We start from the raw sequence: 19,129 nt of genomic DNA, 5'->3' as shown, positions 1-19,129 counted from the left end.
TTTTCTCATAAGATACTGAAGTCAGAACTGGATAAATTAGAATATAACTCCCCACTAAGTCTGCAGAAACCACAGAACTTCAGCTAGTTCACAAACAAAATAAATCAGTGGGGAAAAAATGATGCAGCATTTCTAATCTCCTAATTAACTAATTAATCAAACTTCCAGTGATTAAATACATTGATATGGATGCTGGTAAACATCATATACTTCACCTAATTCAGAAGAGAATTTCAAGTGGCCTTCTTCTGGATCTTCAACACGACTGTCTATCACATCGTCAATTTTGTTTGCTTTGAACTGTGGCTCGAGTACTCGACTTGGGCCTCGAGTGAAACGGGGATAGAATTTTTTTGGAGATGGTCCGTGGGGCCCAGACCCCTTGACGGGCACATTCTTAAGTGGCTGAGTCACTTCACTGAAGTTGAAATAAACAAAAAGCAAAACTGTCCAGGTCGCAGATGTAAAAAGGCACCCATAACAGAAATACCGAACCGTGACACTTCCCATTATAGACCTAGCATAGCTGAAGGGCCATTGTCAATTTCCTAAAAAAGAAGAATAAATATGTTAGACACTTCAGTATACTTTAAACCATCCCCCAAATACAGAATCACTGTTTTCCAAAACACCAAGTAGGACCACTATGCGTACAGTTAACGGAGATTCAAATACAAGAAGATATATGGATAGTACTGAGTTTTTAAAAAGGGTTCAACAATGAAAACCTCAGGCCCGTGGGTTAATGCTCAGAGAACCAATGGCAGTGAAATAGCTGACTGATTCATTTGCCCATGTTAATGGATACTTCTTCACCTTTGTTCTGGACTGCTTTCAGTTGCGTAATTTTTCTCATCAGGTTATAATTTTCACAAGGAAAATAACAAGTACCACATGTATCATAACAGGACAACTAAAGTCTCTTCCAACTATACAACTGCAAGATTCTTTTTTTAATCCAAGGATCTTAAAAATCTATTATTAAAAATAAGCAACTCTATGCAACTCTGGCCAGGTGTGGTGGCTCACGATTGTAATCCCAGCACTTTGGGAGGCTGAGGTGGGCGGATCATTTGAGGTCAGAAGTTCGAGACCAGCCTGGCCAACCTGGTGAAACCTTGGGTCTACTAAAAATACAAAAATTAGCTTGGGGGTTGTGGTGGGCACCTATAATCCCAGCTACTTGGGAGGCTGAGGCTGCAGAACCTCTTGAACCCGGGAGACAGAGGTTGTGGTGAGCCAAGATTTCACCACTGTACTCTGGCCTGGGCAACCAAGCAAGACTCTGTCTCAAAACAATAAAAATAAATAAACATAAACAACTTAAAAAAAAAAAGTTCTACTTTCCAATCAAAGGTTATGCCTGCCCTAGTGTCCACTCTAAATCTAAGTTATTTTCAAATAAAGAGTTCAAGTAAGTATATTCCCTCACCTATAAAACAAGGCAAGAAGAACTAAATGTAGCACTGAACAGCAATTTTTCCTAAGCTTTTTTTTTTTTTTTTTTTTCTTTTTAAGACAGAGTCTCACTCTGTCACCCAGGCTGGAGTAAAGTGGCAGGATCTCGGCTCACTGCAACCTCTGCCTCCCGGGTTCAAGTGATTCTCCTGCCTCAGCCTCCCAAGTAGCTGGGATTACAGGTGCGTGCCACCACACCTGGCTAATTTTTGTATTTTTAGTAGAGATGGGGTTTCACCATGTTGGCCAGGCTGCTCTCACACTCCTGACCTCAGGTGATTTGCCTGCCTTGGCCTCCCAAAGTGCTGGGATTACAGGCGTGAGGCCACCGTGCCTGGCAAGTTTTCCTAAGCTTTCCGATATCTGATCTTCATGGAGGCTAATACAATCTCCTAAGGAATTCTAAGCAGCCAATGCACATATAAAATCATCTCAGTAAACAGACTTATGGCAGAGAAACCATATAAGCAATGTAGATACATAAGAAAACTGCACAGAGATACTGCTTTTAAGTTACTTATTTCTACAGCATAAAATAATCTTAAAAATGGTATTGTCCCCAAAAGATCAGGACAAAGCAAATTGGCATCAGTAAAGCACCACTGTAAAAATTAGGTTCTCTTGTACAAGGTTATGCCATAAGCCTAGAAGATGGTAAACAGTTCAGTTTCTTAACTGTCTTTCCACCAAGAACTATTAAGTATTCTACTACAAGTTAATTAAAAAGTAAAAAAACAAAACAACAGTAACATACCAAAACAAAACAAAAACCCAACCAAACAAAAACTCCCACCAACAGTAATACCAGAGGCATGGCTGGAAATGACAACAGTACAAAGGAAAATCAGGCGCCACTGAAAGCGCTGCTATGTCAGCTGCAGGCACTTTTAAAACTAAAGACATAAACAGAAAAACACAAATACTTGAAGTAGAAGAAAATGTTCTCTAAGTAAGGAAGCCCATGAGAGCAAATGAAAAGACAAAAAAAATGCAATGTGCAACTTTGTAACAAAAATATTGCAACAAAAATGTACAGAGCAGTGACATTTAGGTGAAACAGACATTATAACTCCCTAAAATGTTCGCTTAGGGGTAGACAAAGAGCAAGTAAACAAACAACAAAAACAAAAGCACTGCTTCTTCCAAAGGCCATGAGATCCTGAAGTTAAAGAGTGTAACCAGACAGGCTGCTCTGAATCCACGAGGAACCAGGCACCTAGGGAGCCAACCCCTTCTTCATCCACATAGCAAGATCCACGCTTACAGGTTGTTTTCCTCAAACCACTCCCGGCCTTCCCGCTTCCACCATGGGCTGCTTGGCCCTCACAAAAGAGAACCATCCAAAACAGACCCTGAAGAAACCAAGGGCTGCTCCATTAGCAGCTATGAAAGATGGACACTGATGTCGTTTCTCGTGTTTTCTTTAGCCTGATTCCCACTATCATGTTGGACCATGCCCAACCCTGCCTCCAAATGTCTTGGTTAGTGTGCCTGCTGTCACCTTTACCTAAATTCCACATAAGGAACTTTGCCCCACCTTCAATTTCATCATCATCCAGGACTGATGTGATGACCTCTTCATGTCTAAGTTAAAACCTCCCTCTCCGGCTGGGGGCGGTGGCTCACACCTCTAATTCTAGGACTTTGGGAGGCTAAAGTGGGCAGATCACCTGAGGTTGGGAGTTGGAGACCAGCCTGGGCAACGTGGTGAAACCCCGTCTCTACTAAAAATACAAAAAATTAGGGCCGGGCACGGTGGCTCACGCCTGTAATCCCAGTACTTTGGGAAGCCGAGGTGGGCGGATCAGGAAGTCAGGAGTTTGAGACCAGCCTGGCCAACATGGTGAAACTCTGTCTCTACTAAAAATACAAAAAATTAGCGGGGTGTGGCGGCGCGCACCTGTAGTTCCAGCTACTCGGGAGGCTGAGGCAGGAGAATCGCTTGAACCTGGGAGGCGGAGGTTGCAGTGAGCCGAGATCGCGCCATTGCAATCTAGCCAGGGCGACAGTGCGAGACTCTGACTCACACACAAAAAAATAATAATAATAAAATAAATAAATAAATATATATATATATAAATTAGCCAGGTGTGGTGGCGGGCGCCTGTAATCCCAGCTACTTGGGTGGCTGAGGCAGGAGAAATTGCTTGAACCCGGGAGGCAGAGGTTGCAGTGAGCCGAGATCGCACCACTGCATTCCAGCTTGGGCGACAGACTGAGACTCCACATGAAAAAAAAAAAAAACAACAACAAAAACTCCCTCTCCAACCACAACCCTGACTCCTCAGCTGCATCTACTCCTGTGTCTTCAGTCTCATGACAGGCAAAGTCCAGGCACTCAGCCCTCCCCACTTCCCTTATGATTTAATTCTATTTCTGTCTCCAGCTATACACCCCGTAATGGCTTTACTTCCTTCTCTATCCAGCTGGGAACACTGTGTTAAATAACACATTCGAAAGTGATAAGTGCTGAGGAAAGAAAATAAAGCAGGGAAGAACAACGAGGAGGAGAAGGTGTGTGAAGCTTCAGGAAGATGGAGAGGGAAGGCCTCCCTGAAAACGTGATACTTGCGTCAAGACGTAAACTGATTAGTGAGTACTGCAGCTATCTGGGGAAGAGATATGCGGGGTGGGGTGGGGTGGGGGGGTGGCGGAATAAGAGCAAAGGCTCTTGAGGAGTGCGACCAGTGGGGTCAAGGAGCCACATGCTGTGACCAAGTACACTAAAAACCAATGGTAACAAAGTAACTAGAAAGGTTACAAAATGTGCAAATGAACACTACAGAGATTTCTACAGAACTAAGTAGTGAAAATACAACTTTTTTAAAACCCACAGAATATGGCTAAATTTATAGCTTTTGATGCCTATATTAGAAAATATGACCACCAACTATGAATTAAGAAAAATATAACTGAATAAACCCAAGGAACATAAAAGAATAATACAAACGTTATCAGGAATTAATAGAAAATGAAAATAAGACAACAGAAGCCAAATGCTGGTTCTTTAAAAGATCAGTAAAATTAATAAAATGAAACTGCCTTTGCAAAATTGTGACAGTAGAAGAAATCTGACATAGCTGACCTCCAAACTGTCCCTGGTCACTCCTGGGTGTATGCCAAGCTAACTTTAGGAGAAATGTGGTTTCCAGTTTAACTTAGGAGCAAGGATGATAACAGCCCCTCCCTATAACTAGCCCCTTTCCTTGATCAGGGACTGAAAACCACCTTTGTAAGCAAGAATATGATAATGGGAACTGGAAGGGCCTAAACTCCACAGAAATGTAGGTGTAGTTTCTATAATTCCTTACTGCTCGGGAGTCATGTGGCCAGATGTCGCAAAATTCGTGACTTCTTCAATTGTTCCTATAGATAACATCATTATTGTAGAACCTGTAGAAAGTAAAAAGTTCCTCTTCAAAGTTTCCCTTCTTGTTAAAGAGTAAATCATAAGTGTTAGAAATAATAGTTTATTTTAAAGACTAACTTCCTTTAAGCCTCTTCACTTTATGCTAATAACTCTTTGTTAAGCCCTATCCTATGTAGCTGTTAAACATGCTCACAGGTGCATAGTACATTCTATGTCCTTGTACCTTAACCAAAATATTTGTGCTGGACATGCTCATGGGCACGTTCCAGCTTGCAGCCTATGCCCCTTCCCTATTTGACATAAGCAACTTCCTCTTTTCCTTTGTCTTTCCATTACTTTTACCTATTTAGAAAAGTTTTAAACTGTTAGCCAATCGGGTTTTAGTTTAGATTGTGCGGTCTGGCTCCAGCCAATGGAGATAGGACACAGTAGCAGGAACAAACAGCATAAGGGGTAAAAATTACGTCTTTCCTTTGTTCGAATGTGCTCTCACCATTATTCCAACTGCGATGAGCTCCCTTTCTGCAGAAAATACAGATTGCCTTGCTGAGAGAATTAAATTTATATTTGAGTGCTATTTCTTTATGGCACCAGGGAACAAACATTTTACATATAACAAACCTAAGATTGTTTTTTTGAGATATCTTTCAGACAGATCCTACCCAGGCTTGTGACTCATGACTCAACTGGTCCCAGAGGTGAACTCTGTGCACGCTGTTGTCCACCCCCTATGATTTCATCCCCAACCAATCAGCCACACTCGTTCCCTAGCCCCCTGCCCACCAAACTGTCCATAAAAACCCTAAACTCTGAGCCGTCAGGAAAATGGATTTGAGTGATAAGCCCAGTTCTCCTGCATGGGCCAGCTTCACATGAATGAAGTTCTTTCTTGACTGCAATGCTATGGTCTCAGGGGATGATTTTGTCTGTGGAGTGGGCAGGAGGAACCCATTGGGCAATTACACAAGCACTGGCAAAACATATCAAGAAAAATGCACAAATAAGATGACAATGAGAAAGAGGCATAAATACAGACACAGACTGAAAACAGGAGCACTGTTTACAAATTCAGGTGAAATGATCAAATTCCTATAAAAACATAAATGCATAACACCAGCTCTGGAAAATCAGGAACCTGGATGCCCTGTAGTCCCTTTGAATGTTAAACTATCATAAAAACATTTCTAGGTGATTTTAAAAGTGAGTTCTACCAAGTACCTAAGGAACAGATGGTTTTAGGTAGATGCAATGACCTTCAGAGGACAGAAAATGAGGAAAGATTCTCCACGTCCCTTTCTGAGGCTGTTACCACCCTGATATCAAAATAAGGGCAGTTTAAGGAAAGAATATTAAAGACAATCTCAGAGAGATTACAGAAGTCTTAAAAAAAAAAAAAAAAAAAAAAAAAACCCTGAAACCAAGCATGTTTTTAAAAACGGAATATACCATGAACAAGTTGTATTTACTTCAAGTACTCAAAGTTGGTCCAATATTTGAAAAACCATAATCTACCACCTTCATAAATTAAAAGAAAAAAAACCCACATGGTTTGATCAATGGAGATAAAGAGTTTATTACAATTCAACACTCAATTCTTAACAAACTAGGAAAAATAGGGAAATCTTTGCCTGACAAAGAGCATCTCTAAAAATCTTGTAGCAAACATGATACTAAACAATGAAACAACAAAACCATTTCTTTAAAAATAAATGACAAAGGTTCCCATAATCACTTGTATCACACTACCATAAATATAATAATGGAGGGTGGTAGTTTCAAAATACAGAAATCCTTGGAGTATTTATTAAAAATACAGATTCCCAGGGCTCCACGCCAGCTATGCTAAATGATAATTTCCAGAGATAAGGTTAAGGAATCTTTAGCTTAAACAAGCCTCCAAGTTAACTCTGATGCACAGCCAGATTTGGGAATCAATGGTATAATGAAAAGACAAGACTGAATTCTAATCCCATTCTGCCATATATCAGTAATGCAACTTTGGAAAAATTAGCAGATTTTCTTAGCCTCATTTTCATCAACTGTATTCCAAGTTAATGACATTGTCCATCTTATTGGATACTCAGAATGAAATGAAATACTCAGAATTACACAAGGTAAAATATGTAAAGTGTCAGATACAATGACTGACACACAAAACACCACCCTTTGCACTGAACCAAGATAATCTTCACAAGGATTGTGGCTTGCATTTGCTGTTTGTTTTCTTGTTTAATGTTTTCCCTTCACTTAGCACAATGAATAGCCCACAGAAAATGCTGAAAAGTATCTATAGGATGAATATAGTAAAAACTGAACAAATATTAATTTTTTGTCATTAGACCTAGACTTAACACATAATATCAGTGGTAGACATAACCACCCATCTGTTCCCTACAAAGACCTACAAGTCCCTACGTAATCTGGCATTACCTTTCTGAGCACTTTTCCCACCACCTTCTCTCTGCATTCATTTTGTCCTAGACACAGGTCTCCTTGTGGGTCAAACATTTCAATTATACTCCATTATGGACTATGCACTGGCTCTTCACTTAGTCTAGAACACTCTTCCTCCCAGGTAATTTCATGATGACTTCTTTCACTGCCATTGAATCTTTGCTCGAATATCTTCTTCTCAATAAGGCCCTACCAAGATTGCCCTATTTAAAACTTCAACCCACCCACTAAACATTAAACCTGGTCTTCCTTATTCCATGGAATTTATCACCTTCTTACATATACATAATTACTTATTCCCTGAGTTTATTATTTATTGTTTATCTCTCCCATACCAGGAAGTAAGCTCCAATAGGGAAAGAGCTTTTGTCTATCCCTGGAGATTACAATAATGCGTAGAATATAGCAACAATTTAATAAATATTTGTTAATAAATGAAAAAAATTACTGTAATATGGTTAGCAACATGCTTGCAAATTTCTAAACAAATCTGTTACTATCTTGTTTGGGCTAAGCAATACCTTAATACTATGCATAGAGGTCATGACCATCTTATTCAACAATAGTATAAAAACTAGCTCAGAACAACAGCCATGTTTATTTTTGGAAAAGGTACAAGAAACAACTCAAGAATTTACTGTCCCATTTCAAAACTTAAATAATGGTCTTTGTGATAAAAACAGGCAGACTAATCTTACAGAATTCACTGACAACAACAAACAAACAAAAAACCGGGGAAACTACTTTCCTTAGGTTCACTCTTGGCTACCTGCCAGCACCTAAGGGCAAAATGAAAAAGTTTTCTGCTCAAAGACCTCACCAACAGGATTTGGCTAACTCTGTCCAGATTCTTCACGGAATAACCACCCTGGCTCATCCTATCCACAACAGCTCAACATCATGATTCCTTGGTTTCCTGAGCTGTAAAATACACTAACTCTCAACAACTCTATCAGGCAGATGTTATTCTTTTTCCCAAACCATATTATAATTCTTTAGAGAGTATTTTTTACATAGTAAATCGTAATACTAAATTTAAAAACATATACATTTATAAAATTCTATCATTTCTCTTATACAATTAAGCATAATGGTATTCAGAAGCAATAAAGGCACTATCTGTTTTCAGATAGGTCAAGAAGTTAGGGCTGGGCGCGGTGGCTCTCGCCTGTAATCCCAGAACTTTGGTAGGCCAAGGTGGGTAGATCACCTGAGATCTGGAGTTCAAGACCAGCCTGGCCAACATAGTAAAACCCCGTCTCAACTTAAAAAAATACAAAAATTGGGCAGGGTGTGGTGGCTCACACCTGTAATCCCAGGACTTTGGGAGACCAAGGTGGGCAGATCACGAGGTCAGGAGATTGAAACCATCCTGGCCAACATGGTGAAACCCCATCTCTACTAAAAATACAAAAATTAGCTGGCGTGGTGGCACGTGCCTCTAATTCCAGCTACTCAGGAGGCTGAGGCAGGAGAATCGCTTGAACCAGGGACTCAGAGGTTGCAGCGAGCTGAGGTTGCACCACTGCACTCCAGCCTGGCAACAGAGCGAGACTCTATCTCACAAAAAAAAAAAAAAAAAAAAAAACTAGCCAGGTGTGGTGGCACACGCCTATAATCCCAGCTACTCTGGATGCTAAGGATTCTAAGCATCGCTTGAACCCAGGAGGCAGAGGTTGCAGTGAGTCAAGATCATGCCATGCACTCCAACCTGGGCAAGAGAGCGAGACTGTCTCCAAAAATAAAAAAAAGAAGCCAACACCCAAATATGAAGGAAATGCAAAGAAATCAGATGTCTATTATTCAATAAATTTCTCACCTGCTTAAGAAACTAAAAACATCCAAACAAAAATCAAAAGCTAAAACTTTAATCTACACTAATAATGAATGAATAATGAATCTAGTATCTACACAACAAAATCTTTGTGTTTCATACTGTTTGCTATCCCTTCTAAAGGCAATTACCCATACCTTTAATATCCAAGTCTGAAAGCCTTTGAAAAGAGAGTCAAAGCAAATATCTCAGGTTACTTAAGGCAAAACAACTAGTGACAAATTCTTTCAATCATAAACTTGAATAGTTAATAGGGCCAAAACTTCAGCAGTTAGACATCAACTAATACGTTCTTCAAAGTTAAATGAATAAAAGGCTAACCAGTTGTGAACTTGAATTTATTAAAGTGAGACAAGTCACTATGGTTTTACGTTTTTCTTCAGTCATGGTCTGGTAGCTGCTCAGGGATAGGTGCCTTGTAAGCTGAGAGGTGGGTTTTTGCCAGGGAGGTACAACAGTACAGGAATGGGGCAAGGTATATGCAGTGGGATGATTATGACAAATCACAGATTTAAGCCAGGGAAACAGAGATGTGAGGATGTGCAAGTATGAGGCAAGATGAAAAATGTGGATAGGCCTATGGATTAGAGGTCCTGGTGTGGCCAAATAATTGCTGGAGTTGTTACCAGACAGAGGGAACCAGAAAGGTGAAATGTCATGGTTGGAAAATGAGATGCTCAACATTGTGATTTTGGAGGGGGACAATTAATGACAGCAGAATCATCCTTTACAGGTATGTGAACCCAAGATATCCCAACAGACAATTTGCCTGTAGGGTAAGCACTGCTATACTTACCATAAACAAGCCCCCTGAGGACAGAGATCATTTCCATCTTTTCAGCCCCATATATTTAGCATAGTGCTCAGTATTAACAATTAATACATACTTGTTTGTATAATTTTTGAAGTTTATTTCTGTTCCAGAAGAGGTTAAAGGACATTGTTCACATTCTGTGCAATGCAAAATTTTAGAGAAGAGTATAATGTGTGGGCAGACCACATCCTCGGAAACGAATGCTTATTGTGAAGAAGGAGAGGCAAGAAGGAGAGGCAAGAAAGATGGCTAACCAGTTTAAACAGTTTAATTAGACGGTTTCATTATGAAACAAAATACTCAACACGCCAACAAAAGTACTATGTCTTCCTCTTAGTCCATGATTTCTTAACAATAAATTTGAAAACACTGTGAGAGGAAATTTTTAAAAGAGGTGATTTTGTATAGTTCTAACAAAATCAACTTGAAAATGTAAAAGTTTTTTTTTTTTTTTTTTTTTTTTTTTAAAGAGACAGGGTCTCCCTCTGTTGCCTAGACTCAAACTCTACACTCTAGGCTCAAGTCATCATCCTCTTAGCCTCCTGAATAGCTGGGATTACAGGTGTGCACCACTACACCTAGCTAGAAGAGAGTAACTTTTAAAGAAAATACAACTTATTAAAATTGACCCCAGTCCCAAAGAAAGTCATAAAAGAGTTCCCCAAAAAAACCCCAAAACAAAAACACCAAAGAAAAAAACAAAAAACAACAACAAAAACAAACTACCAGGCACAGAAAAGAGTGTCAGAGGAAATCCTACTGCTACTTAAGCCAAATTTTTTTTTAAAGGAAAGCTTCCCAATTTGTTTTATGAAATGAACATAACATTGATTTCAAAAACCTGACAAAGACTGAACTTCTCCCACAAAAAACCTCATTTATGAATATCAAGACAAACATCTTAAATACTAAACACAAATTTAACAATAAATGTCCAAAACATTTATGAGGAAAATAATAAGAAGCTCCAAAAGGTCCCAAAGGAAGACTTGAACTAATGGAAAGATGTACATGCCATATTCTTGGACAAAAAGACACAAAATCCTAATAAATACATCATTTCTCCCTAAGTTGACTTGTAAGTGCTACACAATCATGTTAACTATATTATCAGGTTTTTTTTTCTGGAGCTAGACAAGTAATTATAAAGTTCATTTGGAAAAGAATAAATAAGCAGGGAATAGCCAGGTAAACTTTGGAAAAAGAACTAGTGGGGTGTGAGCCCCACTGCAGAACAAGTGAACTCCAGGGCTTCTCTATCCAAACAGCACAGCAGGGCCCACGCACAGACAGACAAACTAATGGGAAAAGAGGAGAAAAATGACCCAATTACATTTAGAAATTTAGAAATCTAATATGTTTGCTATAAATAAATTTAGTATAAGCTTAGTATAAATAAAGACAACATCACAAACCTGAGAGGAAATGAATGACTTTCAACTAAATGATGTCAGAACAACTGTTTAGCCATATGGAAAAACAATGGAGTCTACTCCTCCCATCATTTATCCAGAAAACTGGATATTTAATTATAAAACATGACTCCATACAAGTACTAGAAGAGAATATGAGTAAATTCCTCTATTATCTGGGATTGGGCAAAATTTTTCTAGCTAGGACTAAAAAAGATCAGAATATAGGAAAAGAAACTGGATTACATAAAGACAAAAAACTTTGGATACTAAAAGACACCAAAAGAAAAGTAAAAAGACAAGTGACAAACTAGAAAAAATACTTACAATTGGTATCACAGACAAAAGAGTAATATCTCAGTGTTGGTTTTCTACTGCTATGTAATTCCCACAAACATAATGGCTTAAAACAACACACACTTATTATCTTGCTATTTCTGTGGGTCAGGAGTGAGCACAGCTTAGCTGGACCCTCTACTGAGGGTACCTAAGGCTACAAACAAGGTGTCAGCCAAGCTGTGTTCTCTCCTAGAGGCTTAACTGGGGAAGAATTTGCTCTGAACTCACTCAAGTTGTCAAAATTCAATTCCTTGTGGCTCAGGACTGACGGGCCCTGGCTTTTTAATAGCTGTCGGCGGGAGGCCACCCTCAGATCCTAGAGGTTCCCTGCAGTTCCTTGCCACATGGGCTTCACCAATATGGCCCTTGACTTCATCAAGCCAACCCTGAGGAGTCTCCTCCTCTGGTCTGCTTAAGACAGAGTCTTCTATAACATTGATGTAGTCACAGGAGTGGACTCCTATTTTTGCCATATGACCTAAACTAATCAAGAGATTGACATTCTATCACCTTTGCTATACTCTGTTGGTTACAAGCAAGTCACAGGACCCATCCCCACTGCAGGGAAGGGAATTACTGGGGGGTCACCTTAGGGTCTGTGAGCCACAATCTCAAATAGAGATTCTAAAAATAAAGGACCAACAACCTTACAAACCATTCACAGAACAGAAACACAAATAGTTCTTAGCTGTATGAAAAAATGCTCAAACCTGCTTATACTAAGAGAAATGCAAATTTAAATTACATTGAAATATCATTTCCCACCCGACCAAACTGAAAAAATCCAAAAGCTTGACAACATATTCTGAGAGTGAGGCTGTAGGGAAGCTTTCATACATGTGTAAAAACCAAAGGAGAGTTTCCTCTTCAAAAACTTTCCTCCGCATCTAATTAGGAATAAATAGTAACTTCTCTTAGAAGCAAAATTTATTCAAAGACCTGTGCTAACATTCTTAAATATCTGCTAGCCATAATAAAGAAATCAATGTACTTTATGTTCTTAGCTCCCACACTTTAGCCTAAATATTTGCCCTGGCATGCTTTTACTAGTCCAAGCAAGCATTAGGTCATAGCCCATTCCTCTTCCTTATTTGAAGGTGTTTTTACCTTTCTCAGCATTCCACAAGTTACTTCCTCTTTCCTTTGTTCTCCTCTGCCTTTGCCTCTTTTAAAAAGTTCCAAGTTGCTAGCCAATTGGGACAAATACAGAATGTGAGGTCCCGTTCCAGCCAATGGAAACCAGACACAGCAGTAGGGTGGATGCGTCAGGTTATAAATGATCCTGTCTCCTTTGTTCGGTGTACTCTCGTGGCAAAACTGCTGGTGAGTGTACCCTTTCTGCAGAAAGTAAAAATGGCCTTGCTGAGGAAATTAATGTTCAAGTGCTATTTCTTTACAGCACCAAGGAACAAGCATTTCTAACACATGGTATACCTTCTATGCGGGTTCATTTAGCAATATCCAGCAAAAATACACTATCTACTCTTTAACTTAGTAATATTACTTCTAGTAATCTATACCACAGATGGTAAAAATAGAAAACAATATATGCATAGGCCTATTCACTACAGGACTATTTATGATAGCAAAAGGCTAAAATAAATCCAATTGCCCATTAATAAGGGGCTGGTTGAACAAACTATGAACTATCCACACAATAGAGCAATACACAGCTATACAAAGGAAAGTGTTTTTATTAGTTGCTAATTACAGATTAATCTGTAAATTATGTTGTCAGGTGAAAAAAGATGAGAAGAGTATATATAGGATGCTACATATAAGTACACACACACCTGCCTATATTATAAAACAGAAGATAAAAAGAGGAAAGACAAAGCATAATTATTGGGTTGGTTTCTATCATCCCCCATAAACCATTTAAAAAAAGCTGATACCCATAAGAAGAAGAAGAAAACATAGAGTGGTATGGGGTCAGGGCTGGAAGCTGACATCATCTTTGCAGGTGAAGAGTAGCCTTACACTACTATGCAATCCAGGAAACTAGAAAAATGTGTATACAAAAACATGCAAATAACAATTTAAGCACATACATATTTTAATCTGCACAAAAAGCAAACTTTTATTGTGGCTGTTAGCATCTACTGTTGTTAATATCTAAAAACTGTTCTTAATATCTAAAATGCTTTGTGGCAAACTATTTAGGTCGCAAAGGACTAAAATCTCAGCTCACCCAATTTACATTCCGGCATCATCATCAGATTAGCCTGAGGGGTATTTCTCAACAGCACAATACCGGGCTTTGAGGTAAGAAGGCTCCTTTTGAAATGCTTTTTGTAGTCGTCCTCTATTAACAGAGGACATAGTCCACACCAGCTATAAAACTGTGCTCCATAAAGTAGTTAAATTACATAAAGGTCACTAAGACAATGCCTGTTATGCAACGTCACTCTACAGATGATGGCTTAATTCCATTAATCTTCCAGTCTAACCAATCTAACATTTTTCAGAAATCTTAATCTTTCAGAAATCTAAATCATTTCTGAATGATTTAATGAAAATCATTAAATAATCCTAAAGAAAAGGCTAATAAACTAGGAACACAGTAGAAGATCTACAGGCAAGGCTCCATTCAGGGTGCTGGCAATTAATGGTTTTTTTGTTTGTTTTTTGGTTTTTTTGAATCAGAGTTTCGCTCTTGTCGCCCAGGCTGGAGTGCAGTGGCGAGATCTTGGCTCACTGCAACCTCTGCCTCCTAGGTTCAAGCGATTCTCCTGCCTCAGCCTCCTGAGTAGCTGGGTTACAGGGGCCCGCCACCAGGCCCGGCTAATATTTTGTGTTTTTTTTTTATTAGAGATGGGGTTTCGCCATGTTGGACAGGCTGGTCTTGAACTCCTGACCTCAGGTGATCCTCCCGCCCAGGCCTCCCAAAGTGCTGGGATTACAGGCGAGAGCCACTGTACCTGGCCCGCAATTAATGTTTTTTTTGCTATTGTGCTAAAAGCTCAGAAAACACAGACAAGCAAAAAGGAAACTATTTAAAAATCACCAGAAGTCTCACCACTTTAATGTTTTGCTACGTAATCTACTACTTATTTTTCATCTTTCTACACTATCTACAAAATGCTATACTGCTTTTGGCAACTACCAAAAAATTAATAGACTCAGGTTAGTGGCATCATGGCTAATTTTCTTTGTTCTTTTATTTAAAACATTTTCTACAAGGAATATGTAGTGATTTAATAAATGAGGTAAAAAATTTCTTAGAAACTCCCTAACTTGAAAATATAAGAACAACTATGGAAAAGCTTAAATACTTTAAGGCTATGAAAGAAATAGGATACCATATTATTTTAACCTCACAAGCAAAGGGAATTTCCATAGCCACAAGCACAAAGAAAACTGAGCGGGTTTAAGCACACTGAAAGAATATTTTAATTCCATCAATTTGTCAAAAATATGAGAATAAAATTTGAGTACTGAACAAATGTTCTAAAAGCACAATTTGAAGAATAGTTTTTCCTCTATGAATCATTATCTAATCTGAAATTCTTAACCACCTTTTAATGTCCATCTTTTACCACAAGACTAATGAGAAAATTCTATTTCACAGGACAGCTTTCATTTTCTATCAGAATAAACTAATTTTCATAATATTTAATGCATTTAAAATGTATTTATTTACCTTTCAGTAGTTTCCAGCTATTTTCTTGTAAGATACTCTTGCATTACAAATTGTCAAACAGCAAATATTTATTAGCTTTTTCCATAAAAGAGGCACATTCATATTTTAACTCAGCTGTAGTCATGTGAGTACAAATATTAATTTACAACAGTACGGTACCTACATACCCCTGTGAAATTACCAGGTGACGACAACATAAAAGTACACATTATTCTTTCTCATTCCTTATCTACCCAGAAAGCTAGAAGAAAATATAGCTACCAATAGTAGTTTATAATTACACATAAGGTGATTGCTGAATTAGGAAAGGTTCAGAGCAAATTCCAGACATCATATGTTCCCTGGGAATGATCCTCAGACATCCCTGATATTTATGAATCTCTTCTCTGTAAGACAATCGAAAAGAACATGAATGCATGAAATGTCTAACACTGTGTCTCAAATGCAGAAGAAAACCACAAGGTAATGCTGATGGGAGAAAGAAGCAAATTTAATCAAACACACAGAAAAGAAACTAAAAGGACAAACAACATGGCAAATACCTAAAAGAGCAAAACCTGGGACAGCTGATGAGCCAGTGAATAAGGGATGGTAGAGGCTGACCGTTATTCTTCAACACTTTGAATGAATGCCCAAGTAAAAAGTAGCAGCTCTTGCTCACTATAGACCTGTGGAAGACAAGAAGGTAAAAGCTACCTCAGGTAAAAGCTAGCCTCAGGGAGCAAGCATGAGGTCAATAGTTTCTACCTCCTAATTCTATGAGGTAGAAAAGAACAGTAAGGAAAACAAATAATATAAATTGAAATAAAATGACTACGGGCACATGCCACTGTGTCCAGCTGTTATACATAATTATTAATAGTAGTAGTATTAATTAAAGGGTTTTCACTTGCATCCTACACATACTCTTTCCTGTGTCAGCTATGCCATTCATCCGTGAGAGGCATTCTTCCTAGTCGGCCAAGGGAGACAGAGTAGGAGCTACCTATAAACAATGACTGAGGGGTGCTAGTGAGGGGCTCTGCCCCCTGACTGCCCATTATGCTGGAATTCCTGCATTATAAACTAATCCTTTGGGTCTGGAAAGCTTGCCTTTTATTTAAGATGTTCTTATCTCGCAGTCTTCAATCAAAACAGAAGTTGCATCCTTTTTGTCCAATCAAAATTTTTGGAACTCTAGCACATAAATTATTTTGTAAATGTGATTTAAAAAAAACATGTAATTCATCACTTGTTAGAAAAACACTTACTCTCAGCAGAATTCTGAAAACCACTGCTAAAATTAGAAAGGAGGAGAGGAAGGAAGCTCAATCTAAGGAAAATGAATTTGCATATTACTTAGAAGTGGAAAACTAAGAATCACCTTATGCTATATTTAGAATCTCTTAATTCTGTGGATTGTCATCTTTCATGGGGTTTCAAAAATCTTTGCCATTATTTATTCAAATATTCCTTCTGGCTGGGCGCAGTGGCTCACGCCTGTCATCAGCACTTTGGGAGGCTGAGGCGGGTGGATCACCTGATGTCGGGGGTTCAAGACCAGCCTGACCAACATGGAGAAACCCTGTCTCTATTAAAAATACAAAATTTGCCGGGCATGGTGGCATACACCTGTAATCCCAGATACTCAGGAGGCTGAGGCAGAAGAATCACTTGGATCTGGGGTGAGCCGATATTGTACCATTGCACTCCAGCCTGGGCAACAAGAGTGAAACTCCGTCTAAAAAAAAACAAAAACAAAAACAAATATTCCGTCTACCCGCCTCCCTCTTCTCCTCTAGGATTCAAATCACATATGTCAGACTTTCTCAGGATGGAGTATGTTTCTTACAGCTTCTTCAGTGTTGTCCAGCCTTTCCCCCCTCACACTTCATTCAGAGAGGTTTCTTCTGATCGCTCGGGGGCTCACTTTTCTCTTCAGCAGTATCTAATCTGCTGAATCCACTGAATCCTCCATTTTGGCTACTGTGTTTTTTAGATCTAGTATTTAGTTGTTTTTCAGGTCTGCTTTGCCCCCTTATATTAAGTTTCCAGTTCCTTGTTGAAATGTTTTTATTCAACTTTTATCTCCATGAACATAATAAACATATGCTTTAGCGTCTGTCTGGTCATTCCACTGTCTGCAAAGCCTGTTTCTATCCTCTGTTATCTGTGCGGGTTCTTGTTAAGGTAGTCTCCCAGTGGGCCTGGTTACACTGACTTGGTGGTATGGTGGACACTATTTGAAAAATCATTTCAGAAATAATTTGAGGCATGAGATGTTATCTTCTTCTGGAGAGGATTTTCATCTGTCTCTGTTAGGTGACTGGGGTCACCAGCAATTTGAGATCACCCTAATCCATTTCACCATTTGAGATTTACTAAACCCCCAGGTGACCCCATGGAGCTTCAGTCCAGGCAAAGGCTGGCACACTCCCAGCCCATGAGTGTTCTGGATGGCAGCCTCTCAAGGTTTCAACATTAACCCCAGGTGGCTCACCAGGATTCTTACCCACAGCAAGTTCTAGACTCCAGTTTTTGTTCCTGTCCTCCTGTGAGTCAGTTAACTACACTGCTCAGCCTCTCACCTGCTCTTCCAGAACAGCAAATAGCCGGGCAAAAGCGGCCCTGGGTCAGAGGCTCACGTCTCTGGATTTCTATCATCTCCCAAATCTTAGCCCAGTAATTCTTTACTATGTTGTAAATTCCTTGATGCTTTTCAGAAAAGTATCAGCTGGCTTTAACTAGGTTACTCAGACCATTATCGGAAGCACAAGGCCAGGGCTATTTTCTAAACAGTTGTTTTGTCATTTCAAAGAGTGCAGGCTAGGTACTGCCAAAAAGAACATCAGCAAATCAAACTGTGACAGAATCTTGGGCCTTATTTTTGAGACAAGGTCTCACTGTCACCCAGGCTGGGGTGCAGTGGTTATGATCATAGCTTACTGTAGTCTCCAACTCCTGGGCTCAAGCGATCCTCACCTCATCCACCCAAAGTATTGGGATTATAGGCGTGAGCCACCATGCCCAGCTATGGGCCTTTTTCAGAAAACTTTTTTCCTCCATACATAGTTAACTGTATAGGAAATTAATTTCTGAGAATCTACCACCTCAACAGGTTTAGAAAGCTGACAGACTTAATCAATCTGGCAAATCACCAGATCCTAGCTCATGCTGTTAACCAAGCCCAGTAAATAAACATCGCAGTTACTGTCGTTTGCAGGTCCCCTTGAGCATTACCATCCTGCACAGTGTTCTGAATTCCAACTGCCAGTACCTGTATCTCTGGCTTCCGAAGCCCATCTGCCCACGTGCAGGGCAGGCCCAAACTGCAGGGGAATGTGTACCTACCTGAGGGCAGTCCTCACAATATACTGATAAGAAGACTCCAGCTTCCTTAAATCCAGCCTCTCTCCAAACCCCCAGTGGAAAAATCACAACTCTGACATACATATGCTACACTGGCTCTACAATTCCCCAGCACAATCAAGCTTCATTTGTCCACAGCGGGACCTGGCTTGAAAACATGCCCTTTATTGGCTGTCTTTCCTAGATGGCGCACTTCATTCCCCTACTGGTGTGTCCTGGGATTACCTTGCAAATACACAACTTGGATTCAGATTTCTATCTCAAGATCTGCTTCCAGAGGAACCAAAACTAATCAATTCAGGTTTCAACAGAAAAGGAACAATTTGACAAATCCTTAGATGAACTAATTTATTTCTAAATGAAAAATCTAATAAAGAGAGCCTTTACAGCTTTTGTTGCCTTAAAGTGCAAAATAATGCAAAAAACGTTTTTCTGAAAAGTAGTAAGATATCTTTAT

General features: G+C 39.3%; 1 protein-coding gene across 16 annotated transcripts in view; it reads right to left on the bottom strand.

The window, feature by feature from the left end:
- Window positions 1-19,129, bottom strand: part of GALNT11 (polypeptide N-acetylgalactosaminyltransferase 11) — a 97,409-nt gene that overhangs the window by 27,588 nt on the left and 50,692 nt on the right. For 6 of the 16 annotated variants that reach the window (XM_054560033.2, XM_024249538.3, XM_054560036.2 and 3 more), the window contains one exon: window positions 216-548. In XM_054560033.2, the coding sequence (XP_054416008.1) occupies window positions 216-510 (295 nt within the window). In that variant the 5' untranslated portion in view covers window positions 511-548. Of the gene's footprint in view, window positions 1-215; window positions 549-12,788; window positions 13,020-13,576; window positions 14,200-15,866; window positions 15,993-19,129 lie in introns of those variants that run through there. The other 10 variants (XM_024249539.3, XM_063726237.1, XM_063726230.1 and 7 more) reach the window with 4 other exon arrangements.

This window comes from Pongo abelii, chromosome 6 (genome assembly GCF_028885655.2).
Source record: "Pongo abelii isolate AG06213 chromosome 6, NHGRI_mPonAbe1-v2.0_pri, whole genome shotgun sequence".
NCBI lineage: Eukaryota > Metazoa > Chordata > Mammalia > Primates > Hominidae > Pongo > Pongo abelii.
This window is presented reverse-complemented; position numbering and strand designations above follow the sequence as displayed.